General features: G+C 42.9%; 1 protein-coding gene across 4 annotated transcripts in view; it reads right to left on the reverse strand.

Annotated features, from left to right (window-relative positions):
• LAMB1 (laminin subunit beta 1) overlaps positions 1-15,313 on the reverse strand; it is a 66,766-nt gene that overhangs the window by 23,295 nt on the left and 28,158 nt on the right. For all 4 annotated transcript variants that reach the window (XM_039849122.1, XM_039849121.1, XM_039849123.1 and 1 more), the window contains 11 exons: positions 11,187-11,322; positions 9,754-9,912; positions 8,878-9,005; positions 8,560-8,680; positions 7,921-8,125; positions 7,109-7,252; positions 6,696-6,927; positions 3,857-4,020; positions 2,638-2,862; positions 1,429-1,643; positions 665-761 (listed from right to left, as the gene is read on the reverse strand). In XM_039849122.1, coding sequence (XP_039705056.1) covers positions 665-761; positions 1,429-1,643; positions 2,638-2,862; positions 3,857-4,020; positions 6,696-6,927; positions 7,109-7,252; positions 7,921-8,125; positions 8,560-8,680; positions 8,878-9,005; positions 9,754-9,912; positions 11,187-11,322 — 1,826 coding nt within the window. The remainder of the gene's footprint in view (positions 1-664; positions 762-1,428; positions 1,644-2,637; positions 2,863-3,856; positions 4,021-6,695; positions 6,928-7,108; positions 7,253-7,920; positions 8,126-8,559; positions 8,681-8,877; positions 9,006-9,753; positions 9,913-11,186; positions 11,323-15,313) is intronic.

A 15,313-nucleotide genomic window follows, 5' to 3' on the forward strand; every position in this document is an offset into this window, starting at 1 on the left:
TATTATTCTTATGAAAATGTCAAGTTTTCCCTCCAGTCCTATTTTATCATAAGCTTTAGTGGGAATCTGGGTTTTATTCACATTAACAGACTTGGAGCTCCTGTCATCTATCTGACTTGTTGTGCACGAAGGCACTATGACAACGCCCTTTGTGGGGACATTACACAAAGTACAAATGCAGAGGGTTTTAACTGTCAGCAGAGTACTTGACACACTGGAATAAAATGATCTTACTAGAACAACCACTTAGCTCTGCATGTGCTGACAAGGAAGATGTCCACAAAATACTATTCACAGGGGGGAAAAATCAATTTACCGAAATACATGGTTAATACGAGCCCATTTTGGTTATAAGCATTTAAAAAATCAACTTTGAGTGTGTGCGTGTGGTGCATATGTGTGTTTGGGCGGAAACAAAGGTTACCCTAGGGAATGGAGCTGGAGAAATGAGCGGGTCCACTTTTTACTACCCACACTTCTATAGGGCTAAAATATTAAAGATTTTTTTCCTCCAAACAATGAGCATGAGTTTCTTCTGTAATTAAACACGGTTTTTATAGACAAATTAATTTGCACTGTACTTTAGAGGTTTCCAAAACCTCCTGCAGACATCTGTTCCCTCCACTCCGATCCAATAACAACCCAAGATCTGCCACGGCCTCACCTCGGCACTCCACGCTGGGGTCTCCCCAGAAGAGCTCCTGGCACTCGCTGCAGGTGCGGCCTCCGAACCCAGGCATGCACTGGCACTGTCCTGTGAACTGCGGCCAGAAAACAGACCTCAGTCAAGTGGGCTGCAGGGCAGAAGCCAGCCTGCACTTTCTTTTTCAGCTGCCAGTTGGGTGAAGTGGGACTGAGCTGTTTGCCTAAGAGGTTGCTCAGGGCCCCACACCAGCATCTCCTAACTGCTTTCCTGTGACAGAGGTTGGAGAGGCCCAGAGCATATTACCCTTTATTTACATGTTTCTTCACAAATCCCTAATAAGCCTAGGCCACCTGGGACTCACCTGCCATGGGGAGCCCTTCATTCTGAATGCATGTCAGGAAACAGAAGCAGTTTTTACATGCTGAGTATGGCTGTTTGTTCCTTTCAGGCTGCGTGGCTAAGAAAACAGTCTGATTCAGCAGCCAGGGATTGAAGAGAAACAGCACACTCCTGTCTATTCTCATGTGAGTCTGCAGCTGGAGCTCTATGTTAAAATGCTCTGGGTGTATCAGATGGGGCCTCCATTCATGGTTATGTAGTCCCAGCTGAGGGGGACAAGTGAGGGTTGACATCCAGTCTGTGCTGTGTTTGCCAAGCTGTGTGGCCTGGGGCAAGGCCGCGACCACAAGTTGGGGCAAAGGCACCAAATAGCTGTCACCTGAACCCAATAAAGGCATCTTTCTTTATGCCATGACAGCCTCACACCAGCTATAGCATCTCACCTCATTACAAGATGGCCCGAAGGAATGAGCAGCATCGCAGTCGCATGGGTCACACCCAGTCCCACTGGCCAGCTGCCAGGTATTAGGCGCACAGTGGTCACAGTTCTGTCCAACCACATTAGGAAGACACAAGCACTGGCCAGTGGTTTTTTCACACTGGCAGTCAGAGCCGTTACAGTGCTCCTGCATGGTGCCCAGGTAATTGCAGACACACTCTGAAAAATACCACAATCAGATTTACTTACATAGTCACATTCATAGAATGTATAGGCCATGCGAAAGTTAGCTATACGCCAATGGCTAAGATTTTCCCTCTCCAGATTTCAATCTGGAAATGCAAACAAGCAGGGGAAGAAATGGAGGCATTAAAAAAAAAATCTACAACTGTTCTTCAGAAGTTCTGATAATGTTTTACTTTACACAGTTCTGACATTTCCTGAGCGGACATGCACGATGACATGTTCTGCCTAGCAGTATTTTCTAAATATGCAGATTTAATAAGCTACTGGTTTATCATTTTAAAATTGAGAATTTAACTGGAAATAATAAAAAACATGCCATGGGAGTTGAGATATCTAATGATTTCAAACTTTTGGCAGGGAGCAGCCGTAATGGATGTATCAGAATGGGCAGAAGCCCTTTAAGCTAGGAAGGCTTGAAGGAATCCAGCCCTGTTGGTCCTCAATATTCCTCATGGGTTTGTATCAACAAGATGGGGGCCTGAGGGGTTGCAACAGTGGCAGGAGGAAATGCTGGCTGAGAAATAAGGAGTTCTGAGAGAGAGACTTTAGAGGTGTTATTTCTTTCTTTTCCTTAAACTGGAAGGCTCTGTCCATTGACAACAGAGAAAAGGTGTGGAGAAAAGTGGGTTGTTAGGATCCGTAAGTCCTAGCTAATCAGCACAGTTCCTGGGCAGAACATAAAATCAACACGTTTTATTAAATGGCATTTATCATGGGGATAGCTACAAAGGTTTTCATTTTGGTTGTCTCTCAAGCACTGAGTTATGCCTTGAGACTTCAGTCCTGCTAGAAAATGAGGATGCAAAGAAAAAAAATATCAGTCTCATCTTTCTTTTGTCAAAAGTGAAATTTTACCTCTCTGAACAAGTGTATTCCCAAAAGGAAATAAATACCAGAATGAGATCCCCCAACGTAGAAGGAAGTGGAAACCACTCTAACGAGCAGGCAAAATGAATGTGCATCTTACTCCGACAGTCCTGCTGGAGGGCGTCCCCGTAATACCCAAATCGGCAGAGCTGGCAGTGCTCCCCTTCTGTATGGTACAGGCACTTGAGGCACCTCCCAGTCTCCTTGTCACAGGCTTCTGGGTCTGTTGTGTCAATGTTGTGGTGACAATGGCAAGGCTGACACATCCCCCCAACTTCTGAAGGATTGCCAAAGAAGCCTGCAGCACAGTCGTCACATCTGGAACCTATTGTCCAATAAAACCAATGGCAGTTAGCTCATTGACTCCATCCACATTCCCATGGAGAGTCACCCCAGGCTGTGCTGTGCTCCTCACCTAGTTCCCGAGCCTGGGGTGAACACATCTTCAGGGGAGAAAAACAGGCTTCTAGTTGTGAGGGGAAAGTATTTTGTCATCTGAAACACTGTGGTAGCCCAGCTCCAAGGCCACAGCAGGGCATGGACAGCTTTAAGAGTTCCAGCATATGAGACCTCAGCTTCTCATCACACAGGGATGGGACAGGTTAGGAACTACACAATGATCTAACACGGTAAAGCTTAGCTTGGTTTTAAATCCTAATCCAAGGATTATATTAACTGAAAAATCACTGCTCCTGCATGAGCAAAAATGGGTCCTTGCTGATGACCAATGTCCCTGTCTAAGAAATCCTGAAACTCCAGGCAAAAGTTTACGGAGCTATGGATAAGCCTAACTAACTAGTATTTAAAAGGGTGGCATCAAGGATGAAATTAAAGGGGTTAATTTTCACAACTTGCTACACTCTTTGGGTGTTGACAGATAATGTGAGTATAACAGCAATGAAGAATGTATCTAGCACTGACAGATTCAGTTATGTGGGGATCCCATAGGTGATATTCTTGTCTTCTTTTTGTCCACTGTTTGTTCACTACTTTGAGACTTCTGCTAGGAGTTGGATAAAGGAAGGGAGAAGTCAAATGTAAATTAATCTTTCTACCACTGAAAAACAGAACAGTGTTCACAGGGATTCGTTTATAGATTTAAACGAGCTTGCTCTCCTGCTCCGTACTGTAACAGTATCACAGAGACTCAAGAATTGACTCTCCTTTGTATACCAAACAGGAATAGAACATCTTAGATTCCCTTCACTTTTAGTTAAAGATTATAAAAACTAAACTAAATTGGTTCGTTCTCCATCTTTTTCTTAACAACTAACTCATAAAGACACCTCTTTTCCTTCAAGAGTCTCCACATTACCTACCGATGTATCCAGGATTACAGACACATGCAAGCTGTAAAGTAACAGGATCTTGATAGCAGCTACTGGCAAACTGGCGTCCACTGTCAGGACCATCTGGGCAAGGACAAGGGCGGCAGTGATCTCCTGACCCAATGATGGGGTCACCATAGTAACCAGCCAAACACCTACATCAGCCACAGAAGAGAGATGGCCATGAGCCAGTGTGGTGAGAAACCTGTCACAAGAAAGTCTTAGAAACCATGTTTTCTGAGAATACTCATTCCCCATTCCTCATGTGTCCACATGGAGGACTTTCCATTGGAGCAGTGGTTCTCAAACGTTAGCTCCCATCAGAATCCCCTGAAAGGTCTTGTTAGAACACAGATCACCGAGCTCCTCCCGTTTCTGATTTAGCAGGTCCCAGGTAATGCTAATACTGCTGGTCTGGGGAATCATACTTTCAGGGCCACTGCATTAGGGTGACACCCCTGGCTTCGTCTGGACCCTCCCTCACTTTTCCCCAGAGGAAGAGGCACATCTTCCTAAGTGTACCCTACGGTCCTATCAGCGGCCTGCCTGCCCTGAGCATTCTAGTTGGCTCCTGCCTTGCATTAAAGAGTTTGGGCGGTGGGGTGTGGTTGTCTGTCCCTGGCTCTGCCTGGGAGAGTGACATGTTAGCAAGCCCATGGTGGCATGTTCTGTAACCCAGCCTTTACCAGTAATAGAGCTGATAAGGATGTTCTCCAACTATACGACTCTCATGTCTGTCTCAGGTGGTTTTGAACTTGGGCAGTGAGGAGGGATGTTATTTATCAACTCCCAAACCCAACAGGTCCCATCTCTTCTCCTCATAGATAAGGAACCCAGGGAGGTTAAGTGATCTGCAAGGTTTTCACAACTTGTTAGTAATGAGGCAGGATTTGAATCCAGCTTCCTGACTTTTAGCAAGGAATTATTTGACTGTCATGCAGCTTCTCAGCATGAATGATACTTGGGTTACTTTTTTAATTCTTATAACATAAGAGCTTGAAGGAATTTGAAGATCATCTAATCCAACCTAGTTATTCTACCAACAGAAAGCTGGATACTTGGAGAGGTGAGCTAACTCACCCAAGGTAATAAAGAAGGTTAGAAGTAGAACTAGGCCTAGAACTTGGGTCTAAGGACTTCTCATTGTTTTTCATGGTGGGTTTTTGTTCGTTTGTTTGTCTGTTTTTGAGGCAAAGGTAATATTTTTTAAATGGGGGTGGTGAAGAAATAGGAGAAAGATGTTCAGAGGAAATCAACCTTCTGTTTAATAATACACAGACAAAATACAAGAACATGTTCCCTGGTCATGTGCTGGGGAACTGGTGGTGATGAAGCAATTTCATACAATGGTTTCTGAGAAAGTTTTCTAGGTGAAATAAACCCAAATAAGTCACGAAAGAAAATGAGTGTTTATTTCCTGCCTCCCGCCTGTTTCCCACTTTGGGAACAATCCGAACCTAGAACATCTTTTTAAATTGACACCATCTTAGAAAGAGGAAAAAAAATGATGAGAAATTGGCTCAGATTAGACAGAAGAATCAAACTAGGGCTAAACATCTTTCTTCCTCCCACATCCTCCCATTCTCCTGCAAGAAATCAAAATGCTTTACAAGAAAAATCCAAGAACAGTCACAAACACCAACCAAGTCATTCCCACGGGGTGTTGGAGCGTGCTGATTTCGAACTGGCATGTAGACAACCACCTTCGTTTACTGTGGTCCCCATCCTACTCTCGGCTCCTCTTTTCCTCAAACTTATTTTCCATTTCCCATTGAAAGAATAATGGAAAACTTAATGCAGAAAACAAGAGATGGCAGCAACATACTAATTTCTTGTATAACTGTTTCCTTGTGATCCTTTTACAATACAGCCATTTGTGGCTGAAAGGAATAATTTTTACTCAAAAGAATCATCACTGGAACCTCCCGATTCTTGAACACCCTCTAGCATAGAGCCAACAGCCACACATTTGCTTCCATGCATATCTTCATGCCATAATCACATATTTAATTTTTCACTAACAATCTCTTTCATCTGATAAACAACTTTTGTGCTAACTGAAGCACTTGCTGAGATTTTTAAAACACGAATCTTATAGAGTGAGTAGATACTAAAAGAGAAAATTTATTGACATGGAAGGTAGAGACTAGTACGCCAAAAAAAAGCAGGTTCTAATAGCTTGTCTGGCTTTAAGGAACAGTGTAAGTCGGCATGCCATTTTCTCATGGCAAGTAATTTCTTATCTACTGAGTGGGACTGTAATGTTATTAGAAGCACATTCTATGTCGTATTCCTACTATCATCTAGTGCAGTGCTCTGCATCCATAATAATTATCCAATTCATATTTGCTGACAGGAGAATAGATCGACTTTTGCATATTTTCTGTGGTCTCCTGGAAACTGTAGCTGCATAAAGTGTTTAGAAAAACAAAGCTATTTAAAATGACTAATCTTATTCGGATTGGGTTTTTACTCTGTGACTGAAATTAGACATTAACATTTCACAATTCTCATCCTAGGCCAGAACCTGCTGAGACAGAGATGACTTCTGTACAGGTGACCTCTAGGATGACCCTCCACGAAGGCATGTTCTTTTCGGGTTTGTTCTCTGCAACATTCCCAGCCCCAGAACAGTTCCTGGCACACAGAAGGTGGAAACTAAATATGTATTGGATAAAGGAATGAGTTCCTAGAAAATACTGAGGTGGTCAGAAATGAATGAGCCATCTGGAGTCCAGAGGAGATTCATTCCGTGATTTCCCTAAGACGCTGTTTGCTCAGCCAAAAATGATCTCTTTCTCTTTACTTTTGAGAGGCCCCAGCCACGTACCTTTCACAGTTATGACCCGTGGTGTAGTCCTGGCAGCTCAAGCATTCTCCCGTCACTGAGTCACAGTCATCGGCATGACCATTGCACTGGCAGGGCTGGCAACTTGGAAAGCCCCAGTACCCGGGTAAGCACCGGTCACACTGCCGAGTATATACTCCTTGGAAACAGTGGCACTGGCCGGTGATGGGGTCGCAGAAAGCACTGACAGATCCTTGCAGATGGCACTCACAAGCTGAAGAGACAGGTGACCGAGGAACCACCTTGAGAAACTCATTAAATGCAAACACACCCCTCACGCCCAGCTCAGAGTACTCATGGGCTCGCGTGATCAACCTCCAAAGTGAAGCTATGGAACCCACACCAGTATATCTCAGACAATCTGAATAAATACATTACAATTCTGATTAACCTACGTTTGCATCCACTGGGTCCAAAGCCAAAGGTGCCAGGAGCACATCTGTCGCAGGTTCTTCCAACCACATTTGGCCGGCACTGGCACTGGCCTCCGTTGGGTTCACAGACAGAACTTAATGAGCCCTGAGGGTCACACTCACAAGCTGCAGGGGAAAGAGAGGCCAGAATTTGTGACATAGAGCAGCTGCTCCACCCAAAGAAACTGAGTACAACATGTCACACCTGGCCCATCCCTCCCCTTGGGTTCACTCCAATCCTTCCTCCTTTACTACCTGGGCTTACTCAGAATTCCCATGAGAAACAATCTTATTCCTATGATGAGCTGGAGGGAAGTAACAGGAGACAGAGTTAGCAGATACAAGCAGTTTTTCTAGGAAGGTTATTAGGGTTTTTACCCTCGCCTTCAAAGCTCAAATATCACAGGACCTTAGACAAAACTTAGTGATCTCCGGGGTCACTAAGACTTTTGAAAGGTCCGACCTTTCAAAGAGAAAAACAAATTTCAGTTACGTGATGCTCCTCTGATACTACCCCAACTGCCCACCCTGCCTATGGAAATGCTGCATCCTTATGGACTGTTCCCCTAGTCATCTGTTGTGTGTTTCTTGAGCACTGACTGCATTTGCAGTGGTGCTCTATCAATACGTATTCTTTAAAAAAATAAAGACAAACTGTAGTTCAGACACTATTTCCTTTGTGCTGACTGCCTAACACAGAACTATAGGGATGCCTTCCAACATATCTTGTGATGCCAAGAGTCCCCTTGGCTCTCAAGAAAGAAGGGGCAGAAGCAGCTACAGTTAATACCTACCCAAGCCTGTCTGGTGTAACAAGGCAGAAATGCTAAAGATTATGTTTCTGCAAACGTCAGTCATCGGCGTTTTCACAACACTTCTGCTATTCTCCAGACATCGATATCTCTGAAAGGTTTCCCAGGCACTGTTGGTGACCGACCCGTCTCCTGAACCTCCCACAGTGAAGATGTCCAGTGATTTACAGAAAGGCATAAGAACAAGCTATGAAGAAACAAGAACAGCAAAGTATTCTTACTGTGAGTGGTGTCCTGTGTCACCAATTAAAACAAGTAAACATGTAAAAACCCAAAATGCTTATTTGACTCTTGAAAAGGAAAAATCAGATTCATTCAATAAACTTTCTCATTCTTAAAATATTCTTGCCAGAAAAAGCTTAGAGAGGCCCTACATAGTTTGATGGTTTCTGAAATGTCATTTTTAAGATACTTCGTATTTTCAGAAAGAATCAGATTGAGTAAATCCTTTTCAGAGGGTGGAGTTTTATTAAAATATATAAGCAAAACAACCCTGGAGGTACGAAAAAATTATTCTGCCTAGCCTCTCAGTGTTAGCCCTCCACGAAATTCTCTGGGGAAGCAAAGGAACACTTTCCACCCAGCCTTCCCTGCACAGGCCAGAACCGACCTTACACTTACTGAATCAATAAGTGTGTAGGGACTCTCCACACTGCTAACGGAGGTGTACTGGGGCAGCTCTAACCTGACCGTGTAGTTCACACCCTTCTCAAAGCACACGGGGCGTGGAAGGACGACATACCTGCCCCAGAACGAAAGAGAACAACAACAAAAGTCAAAGTTTACATATCTAAACAATCAATCAAAGCTCATTCCGAAGGAAGAAAGTCAATAGTCAGGGTTTGGCTCTGGCTCTGAGATGGTAACTGTACAGCTCACAAGGCAAGAGACCAGAAAAAAATAATTTGCATATTAGTTCTATTGAGCTGTCACACTGACCTTGAGCCAGGGGATAAGGACACCACCTGGTTGTCATCATCGGGAACTGTGTTACCACATCGGCTGCTGGTTGGAATCTTCCCAGGTCGCTGCACCGTGATGACAGCCTTTTCCCAGTGATCAGGTAGCTAGAAAAAGAAACAATCAATCAGAAGGACCATCTACACTGGCCCACTACTGCCTGTTTTTATCAAGATCTCTCCCGATAGAGCATTTGCCAAGTTTAAATGGAAAACACTTGTTTGCATTTCTCTTCCCTCTACCATTTCCTGTTATTGCCCGCCCCAGTTCTAGCCCTAATCCTGTCTCACCTGGACACCGAAACAACTGCTCTCCCTGCCTCTCTCAACATCCCTTTCTATCCTTCTTAAAATACAGCTCAGAGTGACATCTCCCTGCTCAAAACCTTTCGATAGCTTCCTCTCAATATAGAGTCCAAGTTCATTTACTGATCTTGGCATTTTTCCTGAAAGCATGCCCAACCATATCCCTTACCTATTTATGTGGAACGACTCTCAAAACACTTTCCATATCTCTGTTCTTACACTTTCCAATTTTGGCCTCTTACTACAGTTAGGGGAGTGTCTGTTTCTGGGCAGTGGAGGCTGTAAGGGCAATGGGAGGATCTGAGACATTCTCGTCACCACTTTGGTTCTCAGTAAGGTTAAGTGTCTAATAAGAGACCACTAGATGTCTGTGAAACTGAATTCAAGAAAAATGTGTATTTTCACTTCCATGGAAGCTAGAAAGTCAGAGAGAAGTTCTTCTATTCCAATGTAGCTTCCAAATTTCACCAAAAGAGTATCCGATAGAAAAAAGGCTTTTTTTCCCCTACTAATTTCAGTCCTATTCCCACTAGTTCCCCCAAGGGTTTACCTGTGGCTCATAGCGAATTAGGATGTCATACTCCATGGAATATGGTATGTTGTCAATGAAAAACTCCAAATAAGCCCCTTCGGGCACTTGGACAAAGCCCGCTCCGGTCCAGGAAGGAATCCGGTCCTGCACATACAGCCTCTCCACGATGCTGACCCCCTGAGGACAAGGAGACAGTCCTTAGGCTTTCCTTGACATGCGATTCAATTAAATAAAGCTGTCAAAGGTCCAACACTGTAGATATTATACCTATTTTTTGTAGTCACATTTTCCCAGTAGATCGTAAAAAGTTTTTGGTATATGAACAGCAAATTGGTTTCTTTTTAGTTTTGTGGTTGAGGTAATCTTGGGACATTGGACATGGGACTCAAAAGCCTAGGGCAGACTTTCTGTGATGTAGCCATGGGAAAGAGCATAAAGGAAGGAGAGAGAACATTCCGAATGCTGTTGTAAGTGAGCCTAGGAGTGATGAGGTATTTCACAGACTTTTACCAGGTTAGTCCACTATCTAGTGGATTTATTTCTGTCCGTCATTCTCAGCAGAATTTGTTTTGAGCTCCAAATATAAGTGAAGAAACTCGATACGGTCATGAAAACTACCGATGAGTTCATTCTGTCACTGAGATTGAGAATTGACCAATATGAGTTGCTTAACTCCAGCATGCACTTGAGTTTGTTCACAGGGTTATATATAATACCTGTGACTAGTCGTTTCCAAAACCTGAGTCCTTCATTCCCTGTATGTGTGTGTGTGAGGCTTTACCCATTAAGGGGTGAGACCTATGTAACCTCGCCCTTGACTCTGGTCTGGCCTTGTGACTGGTGACCAAAAAAATATAAGAAAATGACATTCTGAAATGTCTGAGGTCAGACTTTGAGACTGAGCGGTTTTTTCCTCCTTAGAACTAAACACCATGCTGGAAGTCTCACAATCCCGGCCCCAATCCTCACCATTCTGTGAGGAAGCTCAGGGTAGCTGCTTGGTAAAGTCTCATAGAGAAAAACGCCCAGCCAGCTGCCAGCTGCCTCAGCCATCGGTGCTGAAGTGCCAGACATAAATTTTAAGCCATCAAATTTTGGGATGGCTTGTTATATGGCAATGGAAAAATGAAACCATATTCTCTCTGAGTATTTACTAGATCAACAATAACTTTGGAGCATAAGTAGAGAGAAGAATGGAAGAAAACCCCCCCAAAAGCCAAACCCTCTTTTCCCAAACACCAAAAGCCTTATTAGTGAATGTTCCAAAGTCTCTTTGAGAGTTGTAGATTTACTTAGCTTTAAATATGATTGTTCTCAGGAAGGCATACTACTGATGCTTACTTTGGTCTCACTGACAGAATACTTTTTAAATGGTTTTACAAAATGTGTATATGCCATTGACTGCCCCCCAAACACTGCTTTATCAACCTGTCAAGCACTCCCCTGCTTACAGGTCCAAAGTTGGCTTCTTCCGCTTCGTAGATATAGTGATCCAACGTGGTGAAGTAGTAACCAGGTTCCACTTCGTTGCACTGACGTCCGATCATGTGGGGTCGACACGAGCACTGGCCTGATTCAGCGGAGCAGCTGCAAGGGGGTGGAGCTGGGTCAGCTGTGCTCAGCACTTATGAAGGAACCCCCTGGATGCAGCTGTACATTTGCCATTAAACATTAAGTGGGGTGAAATATTTGGGGGGAGGGGTCTTATTTTCTTTGGAAAATTACCACAAAAAAAATATTCCTATGAATGAACCCCAAACTCTGAAGCTGAAAGCTCTGCATGACCTGGTCTTTTACTTTTATCTCCACTGCCTTCTCTTCACTATGCTCCATCCACACCACGTTGGTGCTTTCTATAGATATCACAAGTGTTCTTCCTTTGATATCTTGTAATTTTTGCTTATTTACCTTATTTCCAACTGCAACCCCTTTCCTGTGTCTCAGACCCAAATATCCAACTTCAAGAAGGTCAGTTCCAACTTAGGTGTCCTGGGGGCTAACGACAGATCCAGAAGGTAGCACTCAACCCCTCTCATGTTCTCTCTTGGGGAGAAGACACTCCCACTGAGTCAGCAAAGTCAGAGACCTGGAAGTTACCCTCCAGATTCCTTCTTCATGGTCAGTTAGGGACCAACTTCTGTGGTTTCACCTCCTAGTATATTGAGTGTCTCTTCCCCATTTCCATGGGCTGTACCAGGTCTTTCTTCCTTCTCTCACAGTAAAAGGAGTTACAGTCTGCTAATTGGTATCTTTGTTGCCAGTCTTCCAACTTCCCAACTTAAACCACTATCCCCAGGGAGCTGCTCAAATGAACTTACCTAAGTTGCATTAACCATATCCCTTCCTGCCACACTGGCCTTGGGGAGGTGCAACAGGACTTCCAGAATCTGGCCTTTCTCTGTTTTTCCAGTGCATCTCTTTCCCTTCACCTCTCCAACCACACTGAACTACTTAAAATTTCTCAACTGGCTGGGTGATTCATGACCCCTTCCCTTTGCTTATGTTGTTTTTACAGTCTGGAATGTCTTTTTCCTTGATTCATCCAACAAAGGTCCACCTATTCTTCTTTCTAGGCTGAGCTCGCATATGATTCCTGCTCTGGCATTTCCTGACCATCAACTCCTCACTCCATAGAATGAATCATCTCTTTTATGCCACTACCTCCTTGCGTAAGAAATGATGTATTCATATCTACAACAAAGCTTGTCATGAAATAGGTGTTTGTTAAAATTGAGGCACTGTATCTTCAAAATTCTACTTATTTTTCAAAGCCCAGATCAACTTTCATTCCTTTCATTAAGTTTCATTTGGTTCCTTCCCTCTTCCAGTTTCAAGTGGTGCTTCCTGAGGCTTCGATTGTTCCTTATCTGTACTATTAAGATATTTATTGCCTTCTCTCTGGTAGTATGATTATTGACAGACCTATTTAATCCCATACTAGACTATAAACTCCTTGAGGACCTGGGCCGTTTACCTCAGCTGGCCCCTGCAGGACCTGGCCCAGTGCTAGGCCAGTACTCTCAAACATTGTTTGAACAAATAAATGTGTAAAGGATAGTAGTTATGAATTAAAAAAAAAAAGAAAAAGAAAAAGAAAAAAGAAAAATAGAAGATTTAGTGTAAATAATAAAAACCTTATTTAAATTAGTCATTACTCTTTTAGGTAATAAAGGCTTCTGGATAAACTATAATGTGTTCATTTTGTTCTCAGCTTATGTCTATCTTTTTCCTTAGTATCATGATTTTGTGTACAAGGTAAAACCAAATTACATGCATCCATTTTTACTTTATTTAAGTCAAGTGGTTTGAATTCTTACTTTAAACCCATTCTAGACTTCCTTAATTTTTTTCTCATCCCAAAGTTTATTTTAAACCAAGTACCTAAGGCAAGTCCAAATGAAGTGTTTTCCGTAAATTATGTGAATCATTTTTATCCTAGAGGAATATGCATACCTAACATCCTGCAGCCAATTTCCAGAGGAGGAAAGTTTGTTCCACTTAGGATCCAGGCCCCTTTGGGCACAGTCCACCCACAAAAGCCATTTTCAAAAATCCAAGCATCAGATATTATATCATATGGACATGAAGAAAAATCTTTCTTTCTTCCCCAGATGTTTACGGAGGGAACAAATATCTGAAACACTAACCACCAAAGAAGAAAACAACTAGATTCTTCACATGCTATCACTAAAGAATAAGCAGATAAAGCTGAGGTGTGGCCTTTTATCTGCAGCCCAATTCTAAAGAAGAAATAGCTCAGGAGAATCTGATCAGGTGAAAGGAATTCCTTAACATCAGCCCTGGCAATCATTCCTCTTTGTGGCCACAGAATTTACACTAGGCGTGGCTCCACTTCCATAGTCATTCCTTTAATGAACTCATTCTTGTGGCTTTACCTGCCCCTGTGTAGATGGCCCTCACATCTACAGCTCTTAGCTCTCACACAGCTGTGCTCTGGTTGTACACGTCCAGACATGAATGGGACATTTCCATGTTTGCCAAGCTGTCATCTCTAATTTATCTTGTCCCAAACTGCTTGTCACCTCTTAACACTGGCTTCTTCAGCTCTTTCTGTCAGCAGATTTTAAATTCTTCCGATGTTGCAGATGAGACATAACCGTCCCTTTCCTTTATCTTCAATATCCAAGTCTTATTTCAAGATGATTCTCAACCTAGCAGTTTCCACTCATTGTCACTGTCACTGTCCTAGTCAGTATGTTGTCATTACATACCTATTACTCTAGCAATCTCTCAAACTGAGCTCTCAAGCTCTTCTGTCCCCTCTGACCATCCAGTACATCTGTCTACACTGCAAAACCAGTCTCTCTATAGCATTGCTTTCATCATTGCACAAAAATACATGATTGTTTCTTCTTATTTTATCATATCACGTCATGATGTCTCTGCCTGGTTTCCAGCAGCTTCTATAATCCACCCTCTGAATCATAAACTGCTTCTTTTTTTGGTGCCTGCTCTTTGCTTTCAGATGAGCCACACTCTTCATAGTTTTCTACAAATATTTACTGAGTAAATCAAATATTGGCCCTTGAAGCTGTGCTTCCTGGTGTCAATACTCTCCCATTTTAGTTCATTGTCAACTTTCTTCTGGATGAATCCTTACTTCCTTGGTAAAGTCCATTATTTCTGGCTAAATGATAAAGAGAATAATGGAGGGAAACATAGTCCTGGTCTGAAAGAATTTACAATTTTACCAGGGAGATAAACAATAGAACAAATGACCAATGCAACAAACTGAAATGCTGTAAGAGCTACAAAGTACTATGGGCACAGAGAAAGACATTGTTCACCTGATTAAGGAGGCTTTGAAGGTTGCAGAGGATCTTGACAGGTTGAGAGAGGACAGGAATGATAAGAGCAAAGATGGATAATGGAGAAATGTAAGCAGAGATGGTCAAGATCAGGCCAGATCTTGACCTTGACATACATTCTCCATGCCTTCACCAGTCTTCTTCCTCTCAGCTAAAAGGCCCTTCTCCCCACCTGTCACACCTCTCAAACCTCACTCATCCAAGCTCAAATCCTACCTCCTCCACAGTTAGATAAAAGATTTATTACATGTAATTATTCTTTCCTGCGTTCAAGTAAAAATCATAGTGGATAGAAATGGTACACAAGTTTATATGTCCCTCACACAAATTTCCCTGTAACTAGATACAGATTCAATGCATTGGATCAGTAAGGGAGAATAATGATTTAAGATAAAACGAATCAGGCCCTGTGGTAGGTAGAATAATGGCCTCCAAAGATGTCCATGGTCTCATCGCCCAAATCTGTGGATAGGTTAACTCACATAGCACAGGAGACTGATGTGATTAAGGTTAAGGACCTTGAGATGCGAGAGTATCCTGGATTATCCAGATGGACCCAATCAAGACAGATGAGTTCTTAAAAGTGGAAGAGGGAAGCAGAAAGTGGGTCAAAGATGTGAAATGAGTAAAATTTGACCCATGGTTGTTAGCTTTGAGGAAGAAAGAAAGAGGCCATGAGTCGAAGGAGGTGGGCAGCCATGAGATGCTTGCTGAGAGCCAGCAGGAAAACAGAAACCTCATTCTACAAC

The sequence above is a fragment of the Pteropus medius genome, unplaced genomic scaffold (genome assembly GCF_902729225.1).
Source record: "Pteropus medius unplaced genomic scaffold, Ma_sr-lr_union100, whole genome shotgun sequence".
Lineage (NCBI taxonomy): Eukaryota > Metazoa > Chordata > Mammalia > Chiroptera > Pteropodidae > Pteropus > Pteropus medius.